General features: G+C 40.8%; 1 protein-coding gene across 10 annotated transcripts in view; it reads left to right on the forward strand.

Annotated features, from left to right (window-relative positions):
• The window catches only part of Pgant9 (polypeptide N-acetylgalactosaminyltransferase 9), a 322,236-nt gene that overhangs the window by 230,798 nt on the left and 65,860 nt on the right, over positions 1 to 25,578 (forward strand). For 7 of the 10 annotated variants that reach the window (XR_013081806.1, XM_076783691.1, XM_076783689.1 and 4 more), the window contains 2 exons: positions 703 to 1,366; positions 3,549 to 3,747. Coding sequence is in view for 9 of the 10 variants with exons in the window: in XM_076783691.1 (XP_076639806.1) it covers positions 1,114 to 1,366; positions 3,549 to 3,747 (452 nt within the window). In the remaining variant the exon portion in view is untranslated. The remainder of the gene's footprint in view (positions 1 to 702; positions 1,367 to 3,548; positions 3,748 to 25,578) is intronic. The other 3 variants (XM_076783693.1, XM_076783696.1, XM_076783692.1) reach the window with 3 other exon arrangements.

The raw sequence follows: 25,578 nt of genomic DNA on the forward strand, positions 1-25,578 counted from the left end.
GAAGATAGGTCTATTCACCAAAAATGATTGTACTTGACCCCTGTAACCGGAAATAATTTTTCCACAATGATATGAAATTTTTTAATAATTTTTTAACGAAGCCTCAATCAACAAATTGGTATTCTTGATTTTCGTCTTATTTTGGACTCTAGAATCCCCCATTAAAATTTTTTCCAGAGGTGACCGAACACCCTGTATACTACTTGTCGGTATTTTCGTTCGTTACATCGTCTTTCTTTTCTTGCTAAATTAAACATAACTTGAGAATTTCTGGCAAACTATTGTACCAGACCAACATGCATACTAATGAATATGAATGTTACACAGAAAACAGAGATCTAAAGTTCCAACGGTATCCAAACGTAAACGGTGTTCACTTAACTTGTCCAACTTCAGACGTTTAATTAGTTACTTAATAATAACAGTTCCTTAATGTGTTCCTCCTTCTGCAAACCTTGTCGAGAACACTCCGCGGGTAGATTAACAATTCGTTAAATTTCAATGTCAGGTAAGTTTCGTCGCTCCGTGAACCCCAGTAGCCATCGCGTTAATACTCGTTGCAAGTCCCTCGAGCCCACCTACGGTATTCAGAATTATCCTTGGAAGACGACTTTAAACTTTCAGGCGACTGTGTTATCTTAAGTAATATACTTCTCCGAATAGTCACCTTGCGCATATCTAACCGGAGTATTTTTGTTTCAGCAGACACGGACATGCGGTGACACTGAAGACGTTGGATCGAAAAGATACATATCAATTCATATCATTTCCCATCGAATCGAAAATCTCTCACGTCAGGCTGATCGCAGACCAATCGGAAATGAGCGTCGAACGATGATCCAGTCTGTATCGAGTCGTACCGAGTGTCGATCGCGTGGGATCGAAAACGACTCTGCGAGAAGATCGTGAACCGTTCTGCATACTCGGTGGACCGCGCGAAATTTCAAAGAGACGAGGACCAGAGGGACAAAGTAAGAGGATGTTGCTGAGGTAACACGATATCCCGAGCCGGCTGAAAACGATAAGTTAATCGAACCGTGCTCGAAAGGGAGGATACAGGGTGACGGAGACCAAGAGGATTCGGGTGAACGAGGACCCGGAGGAGTGTAAAAAATGGGTTTCCCCAGGAGGAGATCCCTGTGGCTGAAGGTGGCCGTCCTGGTCACGGCGGTTTGGGCCACCGTGTGCTTTCTGCTTTACACGGAGGATCGCGCCAACGCCGCTGTACAGGGATTGGCCCCCTCTGGCGTCGCGGCGCCCCAAATGGCCAACGGATTCGTGCCTGCAGCCGCAGCCCTCAGGAAAGAGACGCCGCTGAACGGGCAGCCCAAGCAGTCCAAGGTTGTCCAGGCTGGTCCGGAGCAAGGTAATTAATTTGTCGTTAACTGGCCATCCTCGTGGGAAAAGGGATACTTAGCGATGGCTTCGAAATCCAGCGTACGGGATTCTAGAAAACTGGTGGATCGAGTACTGGTCCCCTGCAAAACGAAACGAAAATAGGCTTCTATTTTTTTTAATGAGTCCCGAAGAGTTTTCTTTCAATATTAATGCACTGATAGCGACACAGGTATAGTTGATCGTTAACCATCCACGGTAGCCTGGGTAACTGCAATAAAATGATGCACAGTTGAAAATGCAATTTAAAGTTTACATTGTTCGAGGCAATAAGGAAGCAGTAAACGCGATATAAGTTTAACAAGTGCCGTTACTTTGACTTCAAACAGCTTTGCTTAACAGCTTTCTATAACTATTTTAATTAACAATTTACTCCGAATACCTGCCATTTGCACGCCTTTACTGTCCCCGTCCTGTGTATTTGATACATCCAATTAGGGAATATTATCGGATTATACGCGTTACAGCGTGTTTTAGTCTCGCGAAGGTAATTTAACGAAAAGCGAAGATCTCGTCCTCAGGAGATCCAGTTAACGCTGCAAGAAAGTGCATCGCATTACGATCTTATTAAAGCAATAATAAGTAATTTTATAGCGTGTAGATTATAGGAGGCTTGAAAAAGCGCATGAATTGTTAATCGTCGAATAAAACGGGATCCAATGGTGAATTTCGTTAGAAATCTACGCCCATTATGTTCGTTCTGTACCTGTTTCCAAATTAATGTTATAATTTGCAACAAACTGGTATCTGGTTATACGGCATTGTTAAACTTTCTGTTTGAAAACCGTTGCATCCAATTAATGCAATAATGCATGCACGTAATTCACAGTATTGTTCGCATTTATTACAGTTTCCCTGGCAAATTAATGCGTAGGTGGAATATTGGAGTTGTCAGGTAATAAAGGTATAATGTTTGTGGCACATTCGTTTGCAAAAATTTATACAGAATCGTCGTTCGTCTGCTCCGTGTTACACTTCGAACATTTTTGTGGTTTTCGTGATATTTTTCTGGTATCTATTGAAATTAATTTCGGCCAATATACAGGGTGTATCCTTCGAGTTCGAACGACGATAGCCAGGGAATGAAATCGTTCGAAAGTATAATCGAAAGGGAAGCGTGTCGCGTCGAGGGGTTGGCGAATGCAGGCGGATCGGGGGGTGGAAATTTTTAAGGAGAAGGCCAGCGAGAGGTTGAGCGGCGGTGATGCACGACGCGAGTTTCACTGCGGCGAAGTTCGCAGCGGGCCGGTCGACACTAAAGCAATTTGTCGTCCTCTTTATTGCCGCGCCGTACACACCGGGGCCCAACTTCGTCGACCCGGGATAAAATTATTTTCAGGACGAGCCAAGACGGCGAGAAAACTGGGCGAAGTCGCGCCAACCGGCCATATCGTAGCGGGCCACTTACCGTCTAGGCTTTACCTATGCCCCGCCAATATGGCGCGGGGAAAATAAAACTCGAGTTTATGCGGGAAAGCTCTTAGAACGAGGACAGACTCGCCCGGATATGTGAACGTTCTGAAAATTCAATTCGCGCCATCTTCCTTCGACCCTCCCACCCGCGATGCGTCTCGTTCCTCCATCGACTGCTCTTTGCCTTCGTTTCCGGTCCCTCCAACGACGTTTAATTTTTTATATAACACACGAAGTCAATTAATTTACGTGCTTGCAAAGTATGAATATTGGAAAATTAAAACGAGGCTTTAGTATCAGTGTGTTTCTTATCGATCTGTAGATTAGATAATTTTTAATTTGAAAATTCAGTCTATTTATAAATGTGATTCTTGCAGTGGAAAATTTCAGGTGTTTTCGTATTATCAGTTAGTAATTTTAGCAGAAACTAAAATATATTCGTAAATTTCAATATGTTTAGAGTCTATGGAGGTCGAAACGAAATAAAACAAACATACACGCTCTGAAAAGAGGTTAGCATAGCAGACTGGTTAAACATGAGTCAGAAACTAGCATTGTCTCTCGTATCTGGAGTTAGCTTGCCTTTTATAAAAGCAACTTGTCGTTAAATGTGGTATTTTAGTATCACGAAAAATCCAGCAAGAATTCCTTAATACTCGGTTGACCAGAGTTTTGGTGAACCTTTGTTAAAATGGCATTCTCGATAATATATTATTTTTCTGTTTTTTTTTTCCTCCCAGGAGGTGGTGTGCTCGCTGCTCCGCGAGAACAGGACTCCAGCGCGCCGGGCGAAAATGGGAGGCCCGTGATTCTACCGACAAATATGACTGCCGAAATTAAAAAACTGGTCGACGACGGATGGCTCAACAACGCGTTCAATCAGTACGTCAGCGACCTGATATCCGTTCACAGAACACTGCCCGACCCGCGTGATCCATGGTGAGTCGTTTTCCCAACACGTACAAACATTTAGAAATATTTTCAGCCGTGAATCGCGCGAGTAAAATACTTCTGAAGCAATTCGAACGTGGTAAAATTACCAGGAAATCAACGTCAGTGTTTCCATCGTTCTGCAAAATTTTCATGCTTTGATATATCGTTTAACTAGTTTCCAGAACAATTTATCTTTATTTTATCGAGCATAGACGTTACTAACATTCGATCAATCTTACTCCCAGACATTTCCTAGGTTTATACAATTTTAGAACATGGTATTTTATATTATCAGAAATAGTACAAGTATCCTGTTAAATTGTGATAATTTTTGAGAGACTTTAAAACGAACGTTCGAAAGGGGAAGAACGTGCCTGGCAGGTATCTCGAGAACCACGTGATAATTTCACGCAACAACGTGGCTCGTGGCTTCTCTCGGAATTGGACTCGTTACTTTGTTATTATTTAATTATATTACTCGGCACTACATTTGGTTCGAGTTATAGCAAACATTGTATTTCATTGTCGGGAAACGTTCCCGAGTCCCGCGAGAAACGCGCGCGGTCCGAATGAAATATTCAAGGATTTTCCAAGGTTTGCCCGTTGGATAATATAATAAAGTGAAAATATGTATTCCGGGCGTCTTATTCGCGTTAGGAAGTCCACGGGCCGCGGAAAGCCGGGAGAACAACTCCATTAATATGTTTCGGGTCGGAGTAATGGAACGTTATTGCAACTTCTTGTTAACAGATTGCACGAATTACTTTCCGTTGACACGGAGAAAGTAATTTCGCCGTCCGTGCTCGAGCTCACGATATATGCCGCGACTGTTAACTTAATCGCATCGCGACTAATTTGTTGCCTTTCGGCGCGTTTAACAACCGGAGGGCTGCATACTTGCCCCTATATTCGGGGTAATTCAATTAGAAACGAAAGTTTTTTCTTCGTCGATCTTATAGAAATTGGAGAACTGTCTGGGTTCTGCGGGGAAATTAATTTCTTAAATACTGTTAGAGATATAGATCCTTTTATTAAAATTATAAATTAGAATTGCGATGGATATGCTTAAAGATTCACTGTGCTTGGTACTGCTGGAAAATCTTCTATTTTAAAGTATTTAGAATTGTGATTTTTGAGTAATAAATTGAAAGAGCAGCATAAGAATCAAGATAAGAATCAAGACAAATAAGAATCGAGAGCACGTAAGATCTATGAAACTCAACGCTAGGGCGTGAAAAGCCCTATCGACACCGTTGGACGAAATATCAAAAACCACGGTCGATTTATCGCCACCGACGGAAAACCCAGGCCACGTATCGCTGGATCATTCTTCATAATTCGGCAATAAATCACAGCAGTCGCCTTACGAGTGGCGATTTATTCTACGATGGAGCCCGAACGAAATATGAGCCGTTCATTACGAATGTGGTGTAAATTCATTCGTCTTTGTTCCGTCTAACGAAGGTTTTGCATTTCAATTTAAATAATCAATGTCCCTAAAACTTAGAAGCTATGGATAGAAATTAATTTGTTTCCGAGACTGAGGATCGAAACGCGATATATTGTCGATAGAACTGATATTGACTCTATATTATGTAATAAATGATTTTTATTAACACAGTACCAGTAACGCTCAAGAGAGCAATCGATCGAACTCGTTTGAAAAAAAGTAGAATAAAAGCGCCGTTCGTTCGACGATGCGCGGAAACGTGAAATGGTTTCTACAGAATTGAGGTTTATTGAAGGTTTGTTTGCAGTTTTGATCGACTTTCTCGCGAAAAAGACCAGCGGAAAGGACGGTCGATCAAACCTGCGAGTAAACCTTCGATAATCTTCTGCGCGTGTGGACTGTTCAACGCGCAGTTTGAAAGAAGTGACTGGCACCGTATTTATGTATTTTTGCGACAAATCCATAAAATATATTTTTGCAATCACAGAGACCAGGCTTTCGAGCTTTCCAAACTGGATAAAATACAGCTTGTTTTAATGCTGATCTAGAAACGAAAGATCGCGATAGTGGACGCCTATGAACTTCCATGTTTACGGACACCAGTCTCGTAAAGCTATCCCCATTCTCGTCGTCGATCTAACCGAAACGAGTTCGTAAATGAATTTTCACGCTGAAACTCGTTCATTGACGGAATTAACAGAGCCTTTTAAGCATTGCTTGCAGAAACTCGGGGTTTTTTTTAAAACACGGACTTACGCCAGTCTCGTAACGAACGGTCCATATGTTCACGGCGAACGTAAATTCTCGGTAAAACTTTAGCCGACGCGGCTCGTGGCCGAGCGCGCAGGCGGCGGCGAATTAACCCCATGAATATTAATTACAATTTACATGATATTAACCGACATTATCAGAGGCGACGGGGCAAACTTCGTGGACGTCCATTGGCGCGGGACACCGCGGCGTCGCTGAACTAAACTGAGCGGTTAAAGGGTGAGACCAACGCGCAGGTGTCCGCGAACAGGTGGCTTTGATTTACACAACTTTTGGCGTCGTTAACTACTACCGATCGACGGTCACGCTAACACCCCCGCACGGTGGGGCTGTGTTCGTTGCGTGATAAAAATTAACGAACGACGTCGTTAAAAAATGCACGGTGAAAATTATTCGCTTATAACCGTTGGGAATGCTGTTGTGAATTTTCCCGAATTTTTAATAAGTTCTTTTTCGATCTGGTGAACCTCTTTCACAATCCTCCCTTTCTTCGCGAAGTTTCAATACAAACGCTTAACGCAAACGCGGACCGCTCATTACCCAAGAAAGAAGCTCCGAAGTTCTGCTATTATCCGGATCGATCGGCGAAATTAACCCAATTCCGGGGTCGATTGACAAGTTCGCGTTAAAGGATCGCAACTCCGGGGTGGTATAGCGATTCGTGAATATTCAATCGGTCGACATATTCATTGAGTCGCAGGAAGAGAAAGTTTATCCGTAACAAATCGTTTAATTGATTTCACGGCTCGCCGGCGGCTCAAAGACGATTCCTCGCCTCGGAATCGGGTCACGAGTTCATTACTGCTCCTCAAGGAACTTCCTCAATTATGCAAAGCAAACTGAAGGACCTTCCGGGAAATAAAATACGGCGTTTGGGAAAAAGGTAGCCGCGACAAAGGCCGCGTAAACGATCCCACCTTTCGCTATGACGCGGCCAACTTTTACGGACGCTCATTTTTTCCACCACTTTTTCTCTTCGACTCGTTCCTTGGACAGCGTATCGCGAAACTCAGGAGCTCTAATGGCGAAACGTTTGACTCGTTTCACCCTGTCCGCGATAACTTAAGTTTAAGATACGAAGTCACCCTCCAAAGTTTCGCCCCTCTGATCCGATCTGTAGTGCTGTTGGACATGCAAAAAAGTTCCTTACAGAAACGTTTCACAGTGTTTTCACGGATAATAACCCCCCGTACGCGTCGAAATAGAGCTTCGACGAAAAATTATGTTCTTGATACTGCATTTACGTTAACAACATTGCATTCTATAATAAAGAATTTTACTAGTTGCATTTAAAATATTTAACAACGGAGGTTAAATTTCATTTGAATAATGAGATTAATTTATTCGATATTTTTATTCAAGTCAGAACCTTGCCAGTATTTGTAAGAGTAAAATACGATTAACAGTGAGAGAGGAACAATACGTATATACAGTAGATATACAAGTATATCTCGAGCGTGGTTATCGACGAATATCGAGAGCAGACGCAGACATCCGCTCTCTGACGAAGCTCGAACGTTAAATTGAAATTGTATCATGAAATAATTAACTCGAAACTGTGCTTAATTTAATAAGGCGCTCTCTAGGAAACTTTTGTTAATTAATGTGATCATAACTGGATAGGAGATAAGTTCGAGTTCGCCAAGCTCGGGAGAGGCTTTTACAAAATTAGTTTCTTTCGCGTTGAAGCGATCGGAAGTTGAAATCTGTTTGTGCTCTTAAAGCACGAACGCCTCCCTACTATCGATTCGATATCATTTAATTTAATTACGTATGCATTTTAAAAGGAGATATTTACGCGAAGTATCATTTTAGCGAGACTTTCAAGTTTCAATTTTCAGGATTCGAGTTAATTAAAAGGATGGTATACTAAGTCAGTGAAAGAGTAATATGAACCACTTTATGATTATTTGTCCTTGATAATTTCTATGGCATACTGAAAAGATTCAAATATCGTAGTAAATAGAGTTAAGTTTCTCGTAACATCAGATATTTTTATAATTACGCAGTAATGAATAACTCTGGGACAAAAAATGGCAACTCGCGTTACAGTAATCTCGCGTTGTAGCCGATCAAATTTCTTCGACTGTTGCATTACTCGGCAGAGCGTTGGAAAGCTCGCGAATGAAGTTTCACCGGCGAATAACAAACTGCATCTCGTTAAGAGTTTTTCGAAGCGATCGACTTAGGTTCCCTCGAACGTTGCAACGAAAGAAGAAAATTGGCCGTTGAGTCTCGCGAGCCAACAAGGGCCAGTAAGAAGGTAAAAAGATGGCTGGCACGGTTAACGAGAAGTTATGAACACCGCGGTGGACTCGTCCGGCAATAATTTCACCACTCCTAAGAATGGTTTTTATTGTTCGTGTCGTAACTCCGACTCTTTTACTCGAGGGCGTAGCTCATGTTCTTGTTGTGCGTTACTTCTGAGGCACTTGCTTCCATTGTTTAATGCCGGGGGATGGGCTTCGTGCTTCTCCGTTCCATTGTATAATAGAATTTTAGGGCAGTCCGCTAGGGAGAACCTTGTTTCGACGTTTGTCATTTTCTGAATAATTCACACGATCAATAACTAAACGTTTCTCTTAATCTTTGGAACTGTTTGGAATTTTCTTAGGGCCATGTCGCACATCATTGACGAAATATTAATTGAAAAAATAGCCTAATATTTATTTATTTACGAGTATGCATCCCCCTGTATACAAAGCTAGAGAGACATAAAATCATATAATCTTATAAACTATCTAATAATGAGCGAGTGACGACGTGACAGATTGCAAAAAATAATGACATTTGAATAAAGTAAATAAAAAACAAGTTTCTTTTCGAATACGAACTCTGTGAATACGTGAGTGACTGTGTATAATGAACGATGGGCGGGACGAGCGATTGGATTTTCCGTTATTTGATGGAAAATTTACTCGTTTCTGATTTGTAATCGCGATTATAATCCGCGGAATGCAGGAAACGACCGAAACAGCGTAACGCGTGAAAATTTTATCAGTTTTTCCACCTTCGGTGGAGCGAAGCGACGCGTTGATGCTCGAATCGCTGTTTTTATTCGACTGCGACTAATTCAATCTGTACGGCGCTAGGTCGCAGCAATTGTACGCAAACTAAATAAACTCGTGCCGCCTGGTAATTGAAAAATATTGGCGTCTCACCATTGGACCCCGGCTGTACGCGAAACGGAAATCGGCCAGTCAGCTCCCCGGCTACGGCGCATACTTTTTCATTACCGTTCTCGCGTTTCCACCCGGCTCCGTTCCACGTTTCGGCGGGACTAAATTACGGCGTGCAGTTGCCTGTTTCCAGAACAAAAGGAGGATCTCGTATAGTTGGCCGCCGGCGGAGCAGAGAAAGGCAGAAATAAATAATTGAGTAGGTTATTTAAGAGAGCTCGCGTGGTCGAAGAAGGTTTTTCCGTGGACTGAAAAGAGGGGAAAAACAAAATCTTCTCCTCGCCGGTTGTTCGATCGTTGCTTTCCTCGACGATCTTCTATTTATGATCCTGTTTTCAACTAAATTTACGTCCGATTGTTCGTGCTTGAAATATTTTTATTTAGAAAATTCTATCTGAAATTACCGGATTCAAATATACGTGCCGTTGTGCCCGTTAATTGCCAAATGCTTTTCTTACGCGACGTAGTTTATCGTTCTTTGATCCGAATGACGTCAATCGTCAGTATTTTACTGTACTCTGTCACTGCGTCGTAAAAATCATGAGATCAGTCGGATACTGTTAGGTGAGTCATGCTACGTCAATGTTAAAGGCAATCGGGAGTAACGAGTCGTGGAGAAACAAGTTTTCGACGAATTTTCAAACTCGATTTCCCTCTGAAAATCCACTATAAACGTTCGTTACTCGAATAATGAGTGTTCATTTATTTTTATAATCACATAATTATTATTGTTTCAAGCGAATCTCGAATAATTTCGGAGGTTCGTGATCTCCGTATTGATTTTCGTTTCTTTCTCCGATCGCGACACAAAAGATAAGACAAAGCGAAAATTATGATTATCCGCAGCTAACATAGAGTTTAATTAAAATACTTCGTTAGCGTCGATACTTTGAAGTATCGTTCCGTTCGATAAGCACGCAAAGTTAATCCGCCCGCGAATGGTATGCCTTTGCAACGAGCAACTCGAGTGAAACGGGAAATGTGTATTGCCAGTGTAATGAGTTACTCGGAAAATAGAAAAGCAATTTTGACTCGTACCGCCGCCTCTGAGGGAAGTGCTTTCACTGAGAACCAGTCACGGCCGGAAGAAATAAGTTGGCGGGGAAGCCAAATCGCTCTCGTATGCAAAACGATAGATTGAAACGCGTTCTCCTGACCGCTTATCATTTAATATATCCCTGACTCCCTATGCGTCGAGCCACCCTTTATACAGGGTGTTCGGCCACCCCTGGGAAAAATTTTAATGGGGGTTTCTAGAGGCCAAAATAAGACGAAAATCAAGAATACCAATTTATTGATGGAGGCTTCGTTAAAAACTTATTAAGAATTAAATTCAAAAATTTCAAATCGTTCTGGAAAAATTATTTTCGGTTGCGGGGGCCAATTACAACAATTTTTGGTGAATAGACAAACCTCCAAAATCCTATCCACTTTCGAGAAAAAAATTCCCAATCGAAAATACAACGTCTGGCTATGAATGATGATTCCTCAGAAATTCGGCGAAATTGAAAAGTTTCAAATCGTTCTAAAAAAATTATTTTTAGTTGCAGGGGTCAATTACAATCATTTTTGGTGAATAGACATATCCCACAAATCTTGCGCATTTTCGAGAAAAAAATTCAGTACGGGCGGAACTTTCAATGTTAACAACTTTTTAACGAAGCCTCCATCAACAAATTAGTATTCTTGATTTTCGTCTTATTTTGGCTTCTAGAATCCCCCATTAAAATTTTTCCCAGGGGTGGCCAAATACCCTGTATATCGTCTATTTTTTATTTCCGTTGCATTCTTTACTGACTACAAAACCCCATTTCATGTCTCAGTCAGATTTTAAATAAAAAAGGAGAAATATAAACAAATTTTGCTCCATATTTTCGACTCATTTTTTTCAGAGTTAGGTAATTCCGTCGAGATAGACCAAGTGCATGTTTCTTCATCGAGATGAAGAAATCGTGTTCACAAATGTTGTTGTTCGTCGAAAGCAGGGGAGGCGAAGCAAATTTTTCCGGTACAGTGAATCAGGAGAGGATCGTTCGGGATAAAATGTATGCTCGAAACGTCAGTCGGGATAGTCCGTAAACGTCGAGGAACGACGTCGAACCGAACCCGGGAAGATGAAACGCGGCCCTTTCGGGACGACCGTAAACGAAAATCCAAAGGTGATTCGAAATAAAGCAGCCCCGAAACGCGCAAACGGTTGTGCCGCGGAATTATTTGCGAACAGCAATTTCAACTCTGTTTTCAATCAAGACGCACAGCTCGGGAGAACCCCAAACAGAACGATATCAAACAGAATGGCTCGAGCATCGACTGTACCGCGGAATAATTTTCACCCAGCAAAATGACAACTGTAATTAAATTCTTAGCGAACGACGTTCACGAAACGAGCGCGCTGTCAGCGAAACTCGTCGACGGCTTTAAACGAAACAGAATCCGGAGAACCTAGTGACAAATCTCGATCCACGTTCCATCTTCGAATCGACGGAAGTTCGTGAGAAATTATCTCGCGTGCGTGAATCGAGGTTTACAACAGGTTTCAAAAGACCGCTGTAATCGAAAGCAATTCATTGTCCGCGAAATTGGAATTAAGTTATTAATTTATCGAGTAGATTGTGTTTCGTCGACGTTTCGAAGATTGTTTTCCAGTATTAATTTAATCTATTCGGCTAAGTTACGCGCCCGGGTGTTTGTGCTCGAATCGAAACGTGTTATCTCATCAGTACGCGAAATGATATTTAATGAAATGCAGATTCCGTATCGGTTCCACTTCGTTGATCCAAACAAGATTATAATTCAATTAATTTACGCGAGCGCGCGTTTACGTTTATGTCGCGAGCGTTGTCGGTGCTTGTTTCGCGTATGTACACGATTTTTAACGGGGAAAAAGAGATATTCCAGGATGTTATAAACGTAATCAAATGATTGATTTTTAAATTCTATTCGAGTAGGTAATTTTCAACCTTGTCAAATTTTACAAACTTGTGAAATATAAAGCTTCGAAAGTTGCATGCTAATTGAAGTTGTAACGCGATTGCTTGAATTTTTAGAGAGTTGAAATTAGCTTAAAGATTTTGAGGCTTCATAGATAGGAAATTGATACGATCGACGAGGGGATCGTATTTGTCGAACAGATTGCGCTGTATAGGCGCACGGAAAGGCCGCTGGGATCGCGTAACGAAACAATAAACACTTAAACAATCCCAAGGAAGCAAGTTGCCGTCAACTCGCAATGAAACGACACTCGAGCCGGCTTATCGCGGACCGTGAAACGCCGTAACGACGGTGGAAACTCGTTCACGAGACGCGAGAGCAATTTCAGGCAAAGAGAGGAGCCCCCACGTCCCGAGTGGGAGCTTTCGAACAGTTCGTGGCCGGAAGAAATAAGTTGGCGTGGCAGCCAAATCGCGCCGCGAATGCATAACGATCACCGTGCCTCCCATTGTGCAGCCTAGAAATCCATTCGGCGGGGTCCTATTGTCGCGCGGTTAGCTTCCTCCGGGTACCGGTCCCTTCCGTCTACGTATTACCGGGAGTCCTGGAAATGGCTAGCGCCGCTAACGTGTTCCGGCGCTGTAAAGATACCTGTCCTAGAGTGGACGACGCGAGAAAGTACATGCCCCGACCGAGAAAACCGGTAGTTGGCGCCGTTTCTGACATCACGATTCCTGAATGCGCCGGTTTCGGACGCGGTGAAATTAACCGACGCTGCTCGCGAGCAAACGTAAACGATCCCCGGTTCGTTTGACATCTCAACGCCCCTTAGATTCGATCAACGTCGAAGAGTATTTGAAAGGAAGCAATCTCAAACTGCATTTGGATCTTCTCCCTGGAAAGTAGAAGAAGCTTTAGAGTTTATCGTTTCGACAGAGTGAAAGTATTTGATAACACCATTAAACTGGAAGCTTAATTTAGAATAAGGTATAGTAACATGTATCATTGAGAAAAAAGGTAAAAATATTTATAAAATTGTACCGAATTCCTACGAATTATTGTTCGTTCTTTTTTAAAGAGATTAACACTAAACCTACCGCGACTGGTCAAATGACCGTTTTAAAAATTTCGTTTAGAGCTTCTAACACACAATATTATTTTAGTGTCATTTAACTTCACGACTTTTCTTATAGTATACGTATAATGAATTTTACAATATTCACTTCTATTCTTATTGTTTGTTTTCTGATAAAAATATGTTTAATGATTTATATTTTTTTGGAAAATATAGATCAAAATTTGGTATGAAATTCTGGTTAGTTTCCGATGTAAATAGGAAATATATATATATAGCAAAAACGAAAGGAGAGAGTCTTCAGTTTCCACTGTTTTAGAAAAGACTAACAACACGTATTAAAAATAGTTAATCTTTAGACGCGTGCAGTTCCGAAACTATTAGTGTTTTATTAATTATTGAGCCATCGTTAGAAGCGGTAAACCTTCCCCTTTAAAATGGCTTTTGGTTTTTGTCGATCCGACTTTCCGTTTTCGAGATATCATCGTGTAAAGAAAAGCGTAATTTTTAAAATTCCACTGTCTCCGTCCGACTTACGTGCAAGAGCCTATTAACGCGCATTAAAAATACTAAAACTTTAAACGCGTGCAGTTCCGAAACTATTAGTGTTTTATTAATTATTGAGCCATTGTTAGAAGCGGCAAGGCCTCCCCTTTAAAATGGTTTTTGGTTTTTGTCGATCTGACTTTCCGTTTTCGAGATATCGTAATTTATGTAAATGGGTATTTTTCTTAATTTGACTATCTCTGTCTCCGTCTGACGCGTCGCGTCGTACCTCCTTGTTTACCCCGCGTACGTGACTCTCGTGACCTAGTTTCGGGCGTAGTATTTCCAAGAATTTACTACGCACTGTTTACTATTATCACGCGCGCGAGTTCATTCTAGTCAATGAACGTAACCAAACGCTTCGAACCCTTCTATCTCCGAAACTAGCCACCGCATCGACTCGAAACTAAAATCCTCATATCTCCGGAACTAATAAAGCTATCGACTCGTACAAACGCTCATTTTAAAGGGCATTTCATCCTCTACCTAATGATTATATCACTTGCTATAATTTTTGCTATCTTCGATGTTTATTTTGAAATTTACTTTGACGCTACATACCCAAAGAAGTTTCAGCAATTCCTACTGATCGTACGAGTAGTGTACGGTAAAACTAGATCATAAATTGTTTATTTAATTGAAAATTAATTTAAATACAGGATGTTTGCGTAATTACTAGTCAGTACTTTTTTTTAAATAATTGTTTTCTCTAGAACTAACTACGGTATCGATTTGGAACAAAATTCGTTTTCAAGGGCATTTTATCTTCTATCCGATGAAAATTAAAAAATTTTTTTAACATAAAAGAGAAGGATATCTTACGAATAAATATCAAAACACAAATTTCTATACATATAATGCAAAACTTAGAAATACGTTGACTCGTAAAAGAGAATAAGGAAGACTGGTCATTTGACCAGTTATGGTAGGAATGAGTATACATGAAGTGCCGGTAGTTTTAGTGTTAAAGTATTCTTCAGCTACGTGGCTCTCATAACTTCGATATACCATAGTCGGTTTTTACTAGTACATTAAATTTTATTATACCAGCATCTGTAGAGCATCTCCATTCATCATTTCTTATTAATATTTCCCGATGAAACTAATATTGCAATATCTTCTACTTGATCATAGAACAATGTATAAATCTATACAGTTCAATACTAAACTAGAACTTAATTATTATTAACATTTATAAATCCAATATCGCAGCGTAGATTGTTTCAGTAATTGCTTCTTTATTCATTTCACGTAAAGAATACAGAAACATCCTTGATATTTCGTATTTCTGAGCAAGTCAGGATTCAGCAGGCTGGAAAGCTGCCTAATTGTGCGCGAAAACGCGTCAGCGAAAACTAGAAATCTTCAATAAACAGTTGGTCGAGTACTTTCGCAGTGCAAAGATTTAACTTGTCAAGGGAAGTATTAATTGGTCGACGTACGCTTAAGTATTAATTGCGGTAGTTTCGCGCGGCTGGCGTAACGTAGCAGCTTACAACACGCGTAACTGTGTTGTTGCTGATGGTGATTCGGCCGTTGCTGGATGTGCAGGTTCCAAGTGAAGTGGAAGCAACTGGCGAGCTCTCGGTTTGCATCGGTATTTGCGTAGCTTTTATCGACTACCCGGCTGGAACTCGGTTTGCCTCGCTTAAAAACGGCCAGAGTAAAGTCTGTTACGAACATCGATGACCTCTTCGATCCTCCACTTTGGCCGCAATCCGGAAATGTAGAGTGTTCAATGAGTAATCCCCTATCGATCAGCGAGTACGTGATTCGCAAGAGAGTTTCAATTCGCACGACAAACGAAACACACAAAGATCGGGCTCGATTTTCAAGGCGTAATTTAATTATTTCTCAATTGTTTATTTTGGATTCGAATATCGTAATTATTAAAATTTAAAAGTTTGTACATCCGTTCTCTGGCGAGTCGAACTACTGTTTAGGTTTTTATTTGTTGCTAAAGATTCTGTTTCGGAATTAGATTTTTAGAGGTAGCTAGGAACGGAAAGTTTATCAGAGAAACTGGGACTACTCAGCATCGATGTTATTACGGTTCTTTTCGCTGACCGAAAGGATTTCGCAGACCGAATCTTGATACTGTTATTTGGAATCTTGTACGGGCATCGACCTTGTATTGGAAATCCTTTATTGCATTTACTTTTCCCGAGCGAGGATATCGTGTTACAATGCAAGAAAATTGGTTCTCGTACAAGTTCCTTGTTTCTTCTCGACAACGTTGTAATTCCCAATGGCGATTAGTTAATACAATAAATTCAAGTAATCACAGTTTCGAATTTACAATTCCTAACATAAATTTTCCAAGAGTGTCGCACGAAACATTTTCTGAGAGTAGTTGCAATTCGAGATGCGTTTTTCCGAAGAATTTGATTAGAGGGCAAGAATGCATCCATTGTCCCGGAGTTATGATTGCTTTGAATGGACTCTGCGGGTGGCGTATGCCCGCGAGTAGCGGAAACGGTAAAAACTTTTATGCGCTGAATGCGCCTGCAGGGCTCGGTTAGGGACAACTTCGAAGTGGGTCCATTGTTCTGTTTTCTACAAAGTTGTCTCGACAGACAACACCGAGTTTACGTGCAATACAGAAAAAATTGTCTTCGACACTGATCCTCGATAGATTTTCACCCAACGTTTCGGGTCCTTCGTCGTCCCGTTTAGAACTCAATTTACCCGAAAAATCGCCGCGTCGCGCAAATAGAACCGCCAGTCAATTTTATCGCGCAGCCATTTTTCCCCCCCTTGAAATAAAGTTCAGCGTCACTTCAGTTTTTTCAGGTTTAACGAACGCACGCCGCTGTACGAGCACGGAAATTAGCCGGCAGTTAGGTTATCGTAAAACCAGTGGAAACGTCTGATTAACCCGCGTTTCCGAAAACCGCATTGTTACTTCAATTTTTGACTAACGAATCAGCACGCGAACACGCTCCTAGCTGAATAAGGACGCCCCAAATTAAGCCAATCCCCACGTTTCTTTGCATTCTAACACTTTCGACTAACAAATACCATTCTGTATTTATCGAACAAAGGTTTTCATTCCAATTGAAAGACACCTGTCCTTGCAATATAGCATTTGGATCTTAATTATATAGATCACCCCAAATTTCAGTTCTTCGTAATTCTCGTCAAAGAAAATCTGAATTAAATTTAAAATTTGGGTTAACTGAATTAAAAAGAAAAATATCGTGTGCGTAGTAATTCGCGACAGAGCGTAGAACACGCGGTTTCCGTGCTCCCCTGTGCAGTTAACCAGGAAAACTCGGCTTCTGGTTGCGAGTCTCATTTGCTGGCTCCTCTCGCAGGCCATTTCTGCTCTGTACTTTATGAGTTTGCGCGAAGTCGATCTAGAGTTCCTTTTTACATCCGGCCAAAATTGCTTTCGCGAAGTAGCTTCTGCCGTAGCCAGTTTTTCCGCTCTTACCCGAGCCAGTTTCCGCGAATTGTTGTCTTGTTACCCCTGATTTAAACCCCGGGACGAACAAATTCCTAAATCGCGAGCGCACGTTCGACTTACCCACGGAACGATTACCCGCCAACTTTTCTCACGGTTGCGTGTGGAAAAATAATTAACAACTCCGGGGCGGCGTTGCGTGCAACATGAACATATTAAATGCACCGAACGATATTTAGTTTGAAAACGTTCGAACAATATTAATCTCCCGCGTGTTTCTAATTTTGAAAAGCATCTTCTCAAACTTTACTTTACTTCAGTAGTTTCGTATTCTAAATAATTTATAGTAGTTCCTAAGTGTCCTACAATGTTTCACTATGTTAACCCCTTGCCGTACAATAACGAGTTTGATACAAGTTTTTAATGTCAAGTTTAACAATTATGAGGCTACTCACTCGTCATCGTATCTTATACAGGGTGTTCGACCACCCCTGAGAAAAATTTTAATGGGGGTTCTAGAGGCCAAAATAAGACCATAATCAAGAATACTAATTTGTTGATGGTGATTTCGTTAAAAAGTTATTAACGTTTGAAGTTCCGCCCGCACTGAATTTTTTTCTAGAAAACGGGTAGGATTTCGGGGGTAGGTCTATTCACCAAAAATTATTGTAATTGACCCCCGCAATTGAAAATAATTTTTTTAGGACGATTTGAAAAATTTTTTTTTCGTCGAAAAATTTAGGCACCTACCCCCTGTCGATTTTTCTTAAAAATTCCTTTTTCATTTTTAGTAATTTTGTTTGACGCCCTACAGAAAAGTTATCTAATACTTTTTTGTAAGTACCCATGAGCTCTACTTCAGAAAAAAGTTTCATTGAAATATATTTACAATTGTACGAGTTATGGCTGCTTGAAAATTGGACCATTTTTATGGGGTTTTTCTCACTTTGCGGGGTCAAGGACCAACTTTTCGAATATTTTTGCGATTTGTACATATTCTCCACTAAAATACGCGTAGTTTGCTTTTTTAAACATTAAAATCGTCCAATCCGTTCAGAAGTTATGACGTTTTAAAGATTCGCATGAAAATTCGGGCAGATATTTCTGGCCAGAAATTATATTTTCGGTAAGGAATTTTTTTCTCGAAACTGAGTAGGATTTCGGTGGTATGTCTATTGACCAAAAATGCTTGCCATTGACCCCTGCAACTAAAAATAATTTTTCCAAGACGATTCGAAAATCTTTTTTTTTCATCCAAAACTTTCAGCACACTCGAATTTTTTTCTCGAAAGTGGGTAGGATTTCGGAAGTATGTGTATTCACCAAAAATGATTGTAATTGATCCCCGCAACCGAAAATAATTTTTCCAAAACTATTTGAAATTTTTGAATTTAATTGTTAATAACTTTTTAACGAAGCCTCCATCGACAAATTGGTATTCTTGATTTTCGTCTTATTTTGGCCTCTAGAATCCTCTATTAAAATTTTTCCCAGGGGTGGCCGAACACCCTGAACATTAAAATCAACACATGTTTACATTCACGAGGTATTCGTAAAACAAATCTTATATTTTTCGCGACCATTCCTTGTACGAATAAATTTAAACAAAATGAAATCGTACGTTAAGGGTGTTAAAGTTACGAAATTAAAAATTGTAGCAGGATGATTTGAATTTTCGATGGGGGAAGATCGTTCGATACACGTGGCAATAGTTACTGCAATGTCACGATGATTCGAAGAACGATGGAACGAAATTGAATCAGTCATCGAGACTTGTTGATCCTACTAAGTCTGGTGCATATAATTGGGCAACTTTCGGCCGTATAATACTTTCGGTCCAGTGTATTCTTCGATAAAGTTCGGGTGTTCGCCCTTAACGAACCGGTTCACCTAAATCCCCGTTACCCGCAAAGATTAAGTTAAGTGAAAGGTCTTATCGCCTTAACGATGATCGACGCCCTGGATCTTGGCTCTAGATCGCTAAGTAAGGTCCTGTGTATGGCGCAGCAACATCTTCGGCTCTTTAAGAAGCGTCCCAAGTGACAAGCAGTTAGCTATCCGAGATTGTTGAGTCACTTTGGACGAAAGTTTCGAAACTTATGGCGAGACCCGTTGCAGATTATCCGTGACAGTTCATGCGAAATCTCTTTTCCGCTAAGACGATGGAAAAGCATCGGCGATGCCTCCATTATCGGAGGCTTAGACTGTCGTTATGGCTTCGAACGATATTTTGCATCGCGATTCTGTTACAAGTTGAATATATCAATTTCCAGAAGCTCGAGTTTTTCGTTTCAAATTAGTAGTTCGATTTAACACGTAATTAATAACGTTTTACTTGGATCACTTTTATAATTATATATCCACAGCTTGGATCTATTTCCAATTGCAATTACACCGTTCGATTTCTTCAGCAGTGGAAATTATAATATGTATCGTGATCGAAATTTCAGTTTGACGTTTCGAAATTGCTATCACCTTCGAAATAACTCTCGTCTTGTCCCAAAATTCAGATTCAATTAATCGGGTTCTCGAGTTCAGGGGCCGAAAATACCCTGATCGAAACGTAAGATCGCGTCTCGTTGGTTCAACGTACTTTTGGATTCTAATTCCGAGGGAAGCGTCACGATTCGAGCCTCTGTATTTGTTTTCTGCTTTTTCTCGTCTTCGGGGTACACATCGCTCAGGAGGTACGGTGTAATTGGATTTAGCGTGATCTTCGGAATCCCTCTCTCTTCGTTCTTCCTGAGGGGAGGCTCTCGACTCCGGGGTTCGAAGACACTTTCGAATCGATGGTCCACGTCGAGATGGGAATGCTCGCGACGCGGGGCGAGAATGCTCCGGGGAGGCTGGGTAAAATCTGTCAATCGGGGGTAGGGAGGACTTCTGACGAGGGTATTTCGTAGTGTAACGACGGGACTCCTCGGCGAGGGAGAATTTGCGGGCAACGGAACGAAGATTCTTGATGGAGCAACACGATAGTTCGATCGCTATTGTTGGGGAAAAAATCATGCACGATGGATTGCTGAAATTTCATAGGAACAGACCTGGGCACTTGAAATATTATTTCAAATAACCTGTTATTTTATTTTACAATTATTTTCATACCTGTAATCACTTTCGAAATAACATCATTTGAAATATTATTTCAAATAACGTGTTATTTTACTTTATAATAATTGTTTGAAATAATTATGAATTTTTTTACCAATTTGAAATAAAGAAATAACGAAATAACTCATTATTTGAAATCGACGTTATTCTTATTTTAAAATAAAGGTACTGAAAATAAAGGTGTAAAATAAATTATATCAAATAGTTATTTCAAATGAAACTTTCCTAGGTCTGAACTATTCGATAATTTAACGGCGCATAAAATATTTACATTATTATTATTATTACAAGTAAATTACTGATTCTATTATAGCCAGAAGTATAATCATAAATAAATCTAGCATTGTGGCGATCAACGTATTCAGATATTATTAGATAAAAGATAATAATTAACCAGCGAAATTTCGCCGAAAGGAATTTTTAATATTCATTGGGTCGCCATTGAAATAATATTTCGCGGCTCAATGCCGTTTTCCTCGATGTTTCGTTAATCCGATAATTAATTATCGGAAATACGTCTTAACGTATCGTCCATGAAACGAAATGAATAATACATGTTTATTTTGAGAATTTTAATTATTCGACCGCGCGCGATAGTTAATAACCGTTTGGAAATGTTGCCCCGGCGCGCGAATATATTTATTTATATCGACCGTAAAACGAAACACGTTGCGTAACGTCTTCGGGTAATTGAATCGTCGGGCGTAATTAAGTTTGCAAGACTCGGTTAATTCTATTTTCGCACACTGATTTGTCTGAGACGGGCAGCCAGCCCGTATCAAGCGGAGGGAGCCGCGGATGGTGCATGAATAAAGTGCAGACAGGTTTCGTTCCGACGAAAAAAATGAGACTATTTCCCGTCGCGTTTGAGGAAATCTGTTCCCGCCGCTGGTAAATTTTCGATGGCTTCGCATTTTTCTGCACCCCCGGGGCACGTCGCGCGTAAAATGCGACAGTTTGTCTTCGGGTTGGATCGATGCACACAACGTGTACTGATTTCAAAATACGACGATTAGACATTGAATTCGTCAGTGGCGTTCTTCGAAACAGAATCCAAATAAATAATTAAGATAATCCGATGATGGAACGAAATGGTTCCGTTTCGTAATTAGAAAACTACGGCATTAGCTACCGGTTCCCCGTGGTAATTCAGCCATTTTGAATGGGTTTTAATTTTGCACGATTCGACCGCGAAGCACCCTGAACACTCGCGGCAGACAAGGTTCGAACAAAGTAACCGGTACGGTTCCCATAAAAATCACCGGGTCTCGTTATTTTTGCAGTGCCATTTCGCCGGCGCCATTCTCGTCGAATTAACCCGACATCACCTAATTAGGATTATCTATGGCCATCCCGTGGATTTGCACTGCGAAACGTCCAATTAAGGCGGCACGATAGACAATGGGGATTGCACAGTCGCGAAATTACGTCAAGGACGGTCCCATGCAAATAACCTTATGTATTCCCAACGACGTACATACATAGTCCGAGACGGTACGCACGCCCACGCTCGGAGAAATTGGAAAAAAAACAAAAGGGCGGCACGTCTTCGTTGAAGGATTGGACAAGAGGGTCGGCGTAGGGTCGGTCATTGTCCGCCGGAAAGAAGGAGAATAGCCCTGGAATTCACGATAATGCGAGCACCGGGCCAGGGGATTATCCAGACTCGAAACCTAACCTCCCACGATACCATTTCGTGGTTGTTAATTTGAAAATTAATTGGACCACCCTTTTCGTTCGATTCTGAAATCCGTTTAATCGTGGAACGGACCCGATCTGTTAAACCCTGGAAGACGGGAGGCTCTTCTCTGTAACACAAACTTACTAATAATAATAACTCGTGCAACGGCAGGAGCAAAACGATTCAAAACATTGAATAATATGCTTCACGATTCGTTAATTCAAGACGCGTATAGCTCGTCGGTGGAAAGAAAAATTTCCTGTCGTCGTTTGCCAGAGAAGAGGAAGGTGACACGGAAGTCGGAATAATAATGGCGAGGAAACGAGGAGCTCGACTAAAAAGCCGAGCGAAATTGAAGTACGAAATATAGGAGACAGTGACAGAGGATAGTAATAAAGAGGTATCTTAGCTGCGCGATTAAATATTTGTCCTCACATTACTTTGATTAACAAGCTGACGGAGCAATTGCGTTAAATTCCTTTTGTATCCCGTTTGCCTCGCGAAATTAGGCGGGGGTGGAGAAAGAAAAAATGGAAGAGCCCCACGTCGGGAGTATCGCGGCGTTGATCGAGTTCTCTACGGAAGAATTCGCGAAACGAAAACGTCTGACGAGAAGTGAGGGAAATATAAAGTCGGCCTCGCGAGGCAGAAGTTCGCGAGAACGTATCGCGTAGAGTCTGCCGGCAAAGGGGACGTAAAGAATGACGGGAATGACGTTACAGATCGCGAGACACGGAATTTCGCATGAAAATTGTTCTTCGCAATTTCGCCCGACAATACGCTGCCCTATTTTCGCGAAACAAATAATGCATTTCGTCACGGAGACGCTACTGTTTTCCTCTAAATTTTTCGCCGAGTTTGGACCATCCTTCGTTGTCATTTTGCGGATTTAGCGGTGGCCAAACGGACTGTTCGGACGAGAAATATATGATTCAGGGACGCGTATAAAGACATCCAACGAGACGAAATCCGTGCGGGTCGTTTTAATAATTGAATAGGAGCTTCTACGATTATTGTCCAGTTTTTCCTAGCGTTTTGCTAGGGGAACGCGGACAGAGTACAAAAATATAATAAAAGTCCCGCGAGACGGAGGAGCGGCGATGGAAATAGAAACGAATACGGCGAGAGAGTCTGGTTGAAACGAGGGCTGTGAAGGACGAGGGGGGGAGGGAGAACGAGGAAGGCTGGTCATTATCCGACCGGAAGCGAATGAATGACGCGAAAGTCGGGGATAAGACAGAGGGAAGAATGAAAGGAACGCGAACTAGAAGGATCCTTTTGGGGGAAAAAACGCGCGTAAAGGGGGAAGAAACGACGACGAGCGGACCACGGTTCCGCGAAGTATTCTTTTTATCATCGGCGAGGATGTTCCTCCGCGTTATTCAGATCCATCGTCGTTCAGCGCGGCGAAAGTATTTCGCGATTCGTCGTTTAATTGGTGTCCCGGCACTTTTGGTATTCGGAGTCGACTGGAATTTCACAGAAAATTTAATGAACGTTACGCGCAAAGAGACGAGAAATGTTTCTCTAATAAAAAGAATCTCGGGAGAAAGAAATGAATTTATAACGAAACGTGGAGCACCGAAACGTAACGATCTAACGCCGTTGCCATTATTTCTTTAGGATTTTCGCGTATCGCGGGATTCTTTGCAATTTCCACGCGCCCGTCGATATTTCTCTTCTATTCAAAAAGGTACGAAAATAGTACGGATCTTACGAGTATATGTTCGTTGACGTTAAGGTTGCGCTTCTTTGTTAGACAAACGTTTTCGATCGAATGTAGGTCGTCCTCAGAGGCGAATAAATGTCAACATTATGGAGCAAGTATCCTCTACCATTTTTATTCCGTCGGAAGAAAGTATAACGAAGCAAATATTTTTCATCTGCTTTGTTCTTCTGGGAGAATGGAAACAAAGAATATTTCCTCCGTAATTTTTTCGCATCTCAGACTGACCTATATTTGGTTTCTACATGGATGCTTACAAGACCTTGCGGGTCGTTTATTTTTATGTATTTATGTATTGCGACACCAAGTGAAAACAACAAGTAGAAACGCGAAATAAAATTTCGACGATGGACGTCGGGATAAGTAGAAAAAGCGAGTAATGGTCAAACGAGCCAGTTTTCAAATTCATTTATTTCCAAAACGAACCATAGCGCGAAAAAATTTTATTCCACACTTTTGACTTATGTTTTCACTCAAAATCACACCAGAAGTAAGTTCAAGTTCGTTAGAAGCGGCAAAGCTTCCCCTTTGAAATGATTTTTGGTTTATGTCGATCTGACTTTCCGTTTTGGAGATATCGTAATTTATGTGAAGGGGTAATTTTTTTCATTTGACTATCTCTGTCTTTGTCTGACGCGTCGGACCTCTCACTCGCACGTACATCGTGCTGACCTACCCCAAGATCGTGACCGAGTGACGTAGTAGTTCCAAGAATCTAGTATTTACTAAGTGCGTGCGGGGTCAATGACCTCGCGGCGTAAACAATGAAAAGTAAACAAACCTTTTGAAGCCTTATATCACCGGAACTAATTAAGCTATCCAATTGAATGAATACGCATTTTAAAGAGAATTTCATCCCCTACCATTTCTTCTAGTCATTAATTGCTTCGTAGAGATTCTTCAACGATAAATAAATAGAAACGAATAAAGTTTCTAGACTAAACCTTTATAGTGTTTAATATTGTTATTCTGCATTTATAATCGTCAGACCTAAATCGTGGATGATGTTTGGTGTTTTAAAATACAATTCAAACAACGGTGGTATTAATATTCTGAACACTATCAAATTTAAATCTTGGAATTCTACTCCACGGTGGCAAGTGCCATTCTAAATTAATTTTAGGGAATTATTTTGGTTCTAATAATTTCAATGGAATCTAATACGAATGTCACGAAGCGTTCCAAGAATTTACGTTGAAAATAGCGCGACTTGATGGCAATTTCCTAGTAAATTGAGATTTCTCTATCGGCAAGTTGCCACGACGCGACGCAGGGAACGTAATATTTTCTCTTTGACATCAGTATCACAGCGATTTAATTATTCGTTTCCAGTGTTTCATGCTTCGGTGATATTTTTTGTTTACAGAGAAGCGAGTGCCGAGTTTAACCGAAACTGAAAATGGAATTTTTGTTAGCGGGAAAAGTCTCCGCTTTCAGCGATATTCAGGCAACTTTATTATTTGCCCTTTCATATTTTAGTATAACAATTACCACAGCGGTTAATTTAAAGTAATATTCGACGAGTACAGTCCCGCGAATGTTCGTACTTACGAGAAAAGGAACAAAAACTTCATTTTATTTCTCATTAAGTTAAATATTTCTATACAAATTAGCGCGTTTCAGTGTTAGAGAATTTCCAGTTTTATACGTTTCACAATCCTGTCATTTAATTATAAATAAACAGAGCTACACTGTTCCAGTTTTACAGAAATTTATATAAAATGAGAATCTGCGAGCACGAGTGAATGACTTTATAAAGTAATTGAAGATACTAGGCTAAATATTATAATTTCTATATCCATCATAGAAGCCAGTGACGAGTAAACGAATTATTTCAGTTTCGAGCAGATTTGTTTCCTCAGAAATTCCTTGGTAAGAATAATTGTTTCGCGTTGCGTCAGACAAAAGTACCTGTCGTTGAGTTAAATGGGAACAATTTTACACAGCGCCCGTTCCATGCG

Source organism: Colletes latitarsis, chromosome 2, assembly GCF_051014445.1.
Source record: "Colletes latitarsis isolate SP2378_abdomen chromosome 2, iyColLati1, whole genome shotgun sequence".
Taxonomy (NCBI): Eukaryota; Metazoa; Arthropoda; class Insecta; order Hymenoptera; family Colletidae; genus Colletes; species Colletes latitarsis.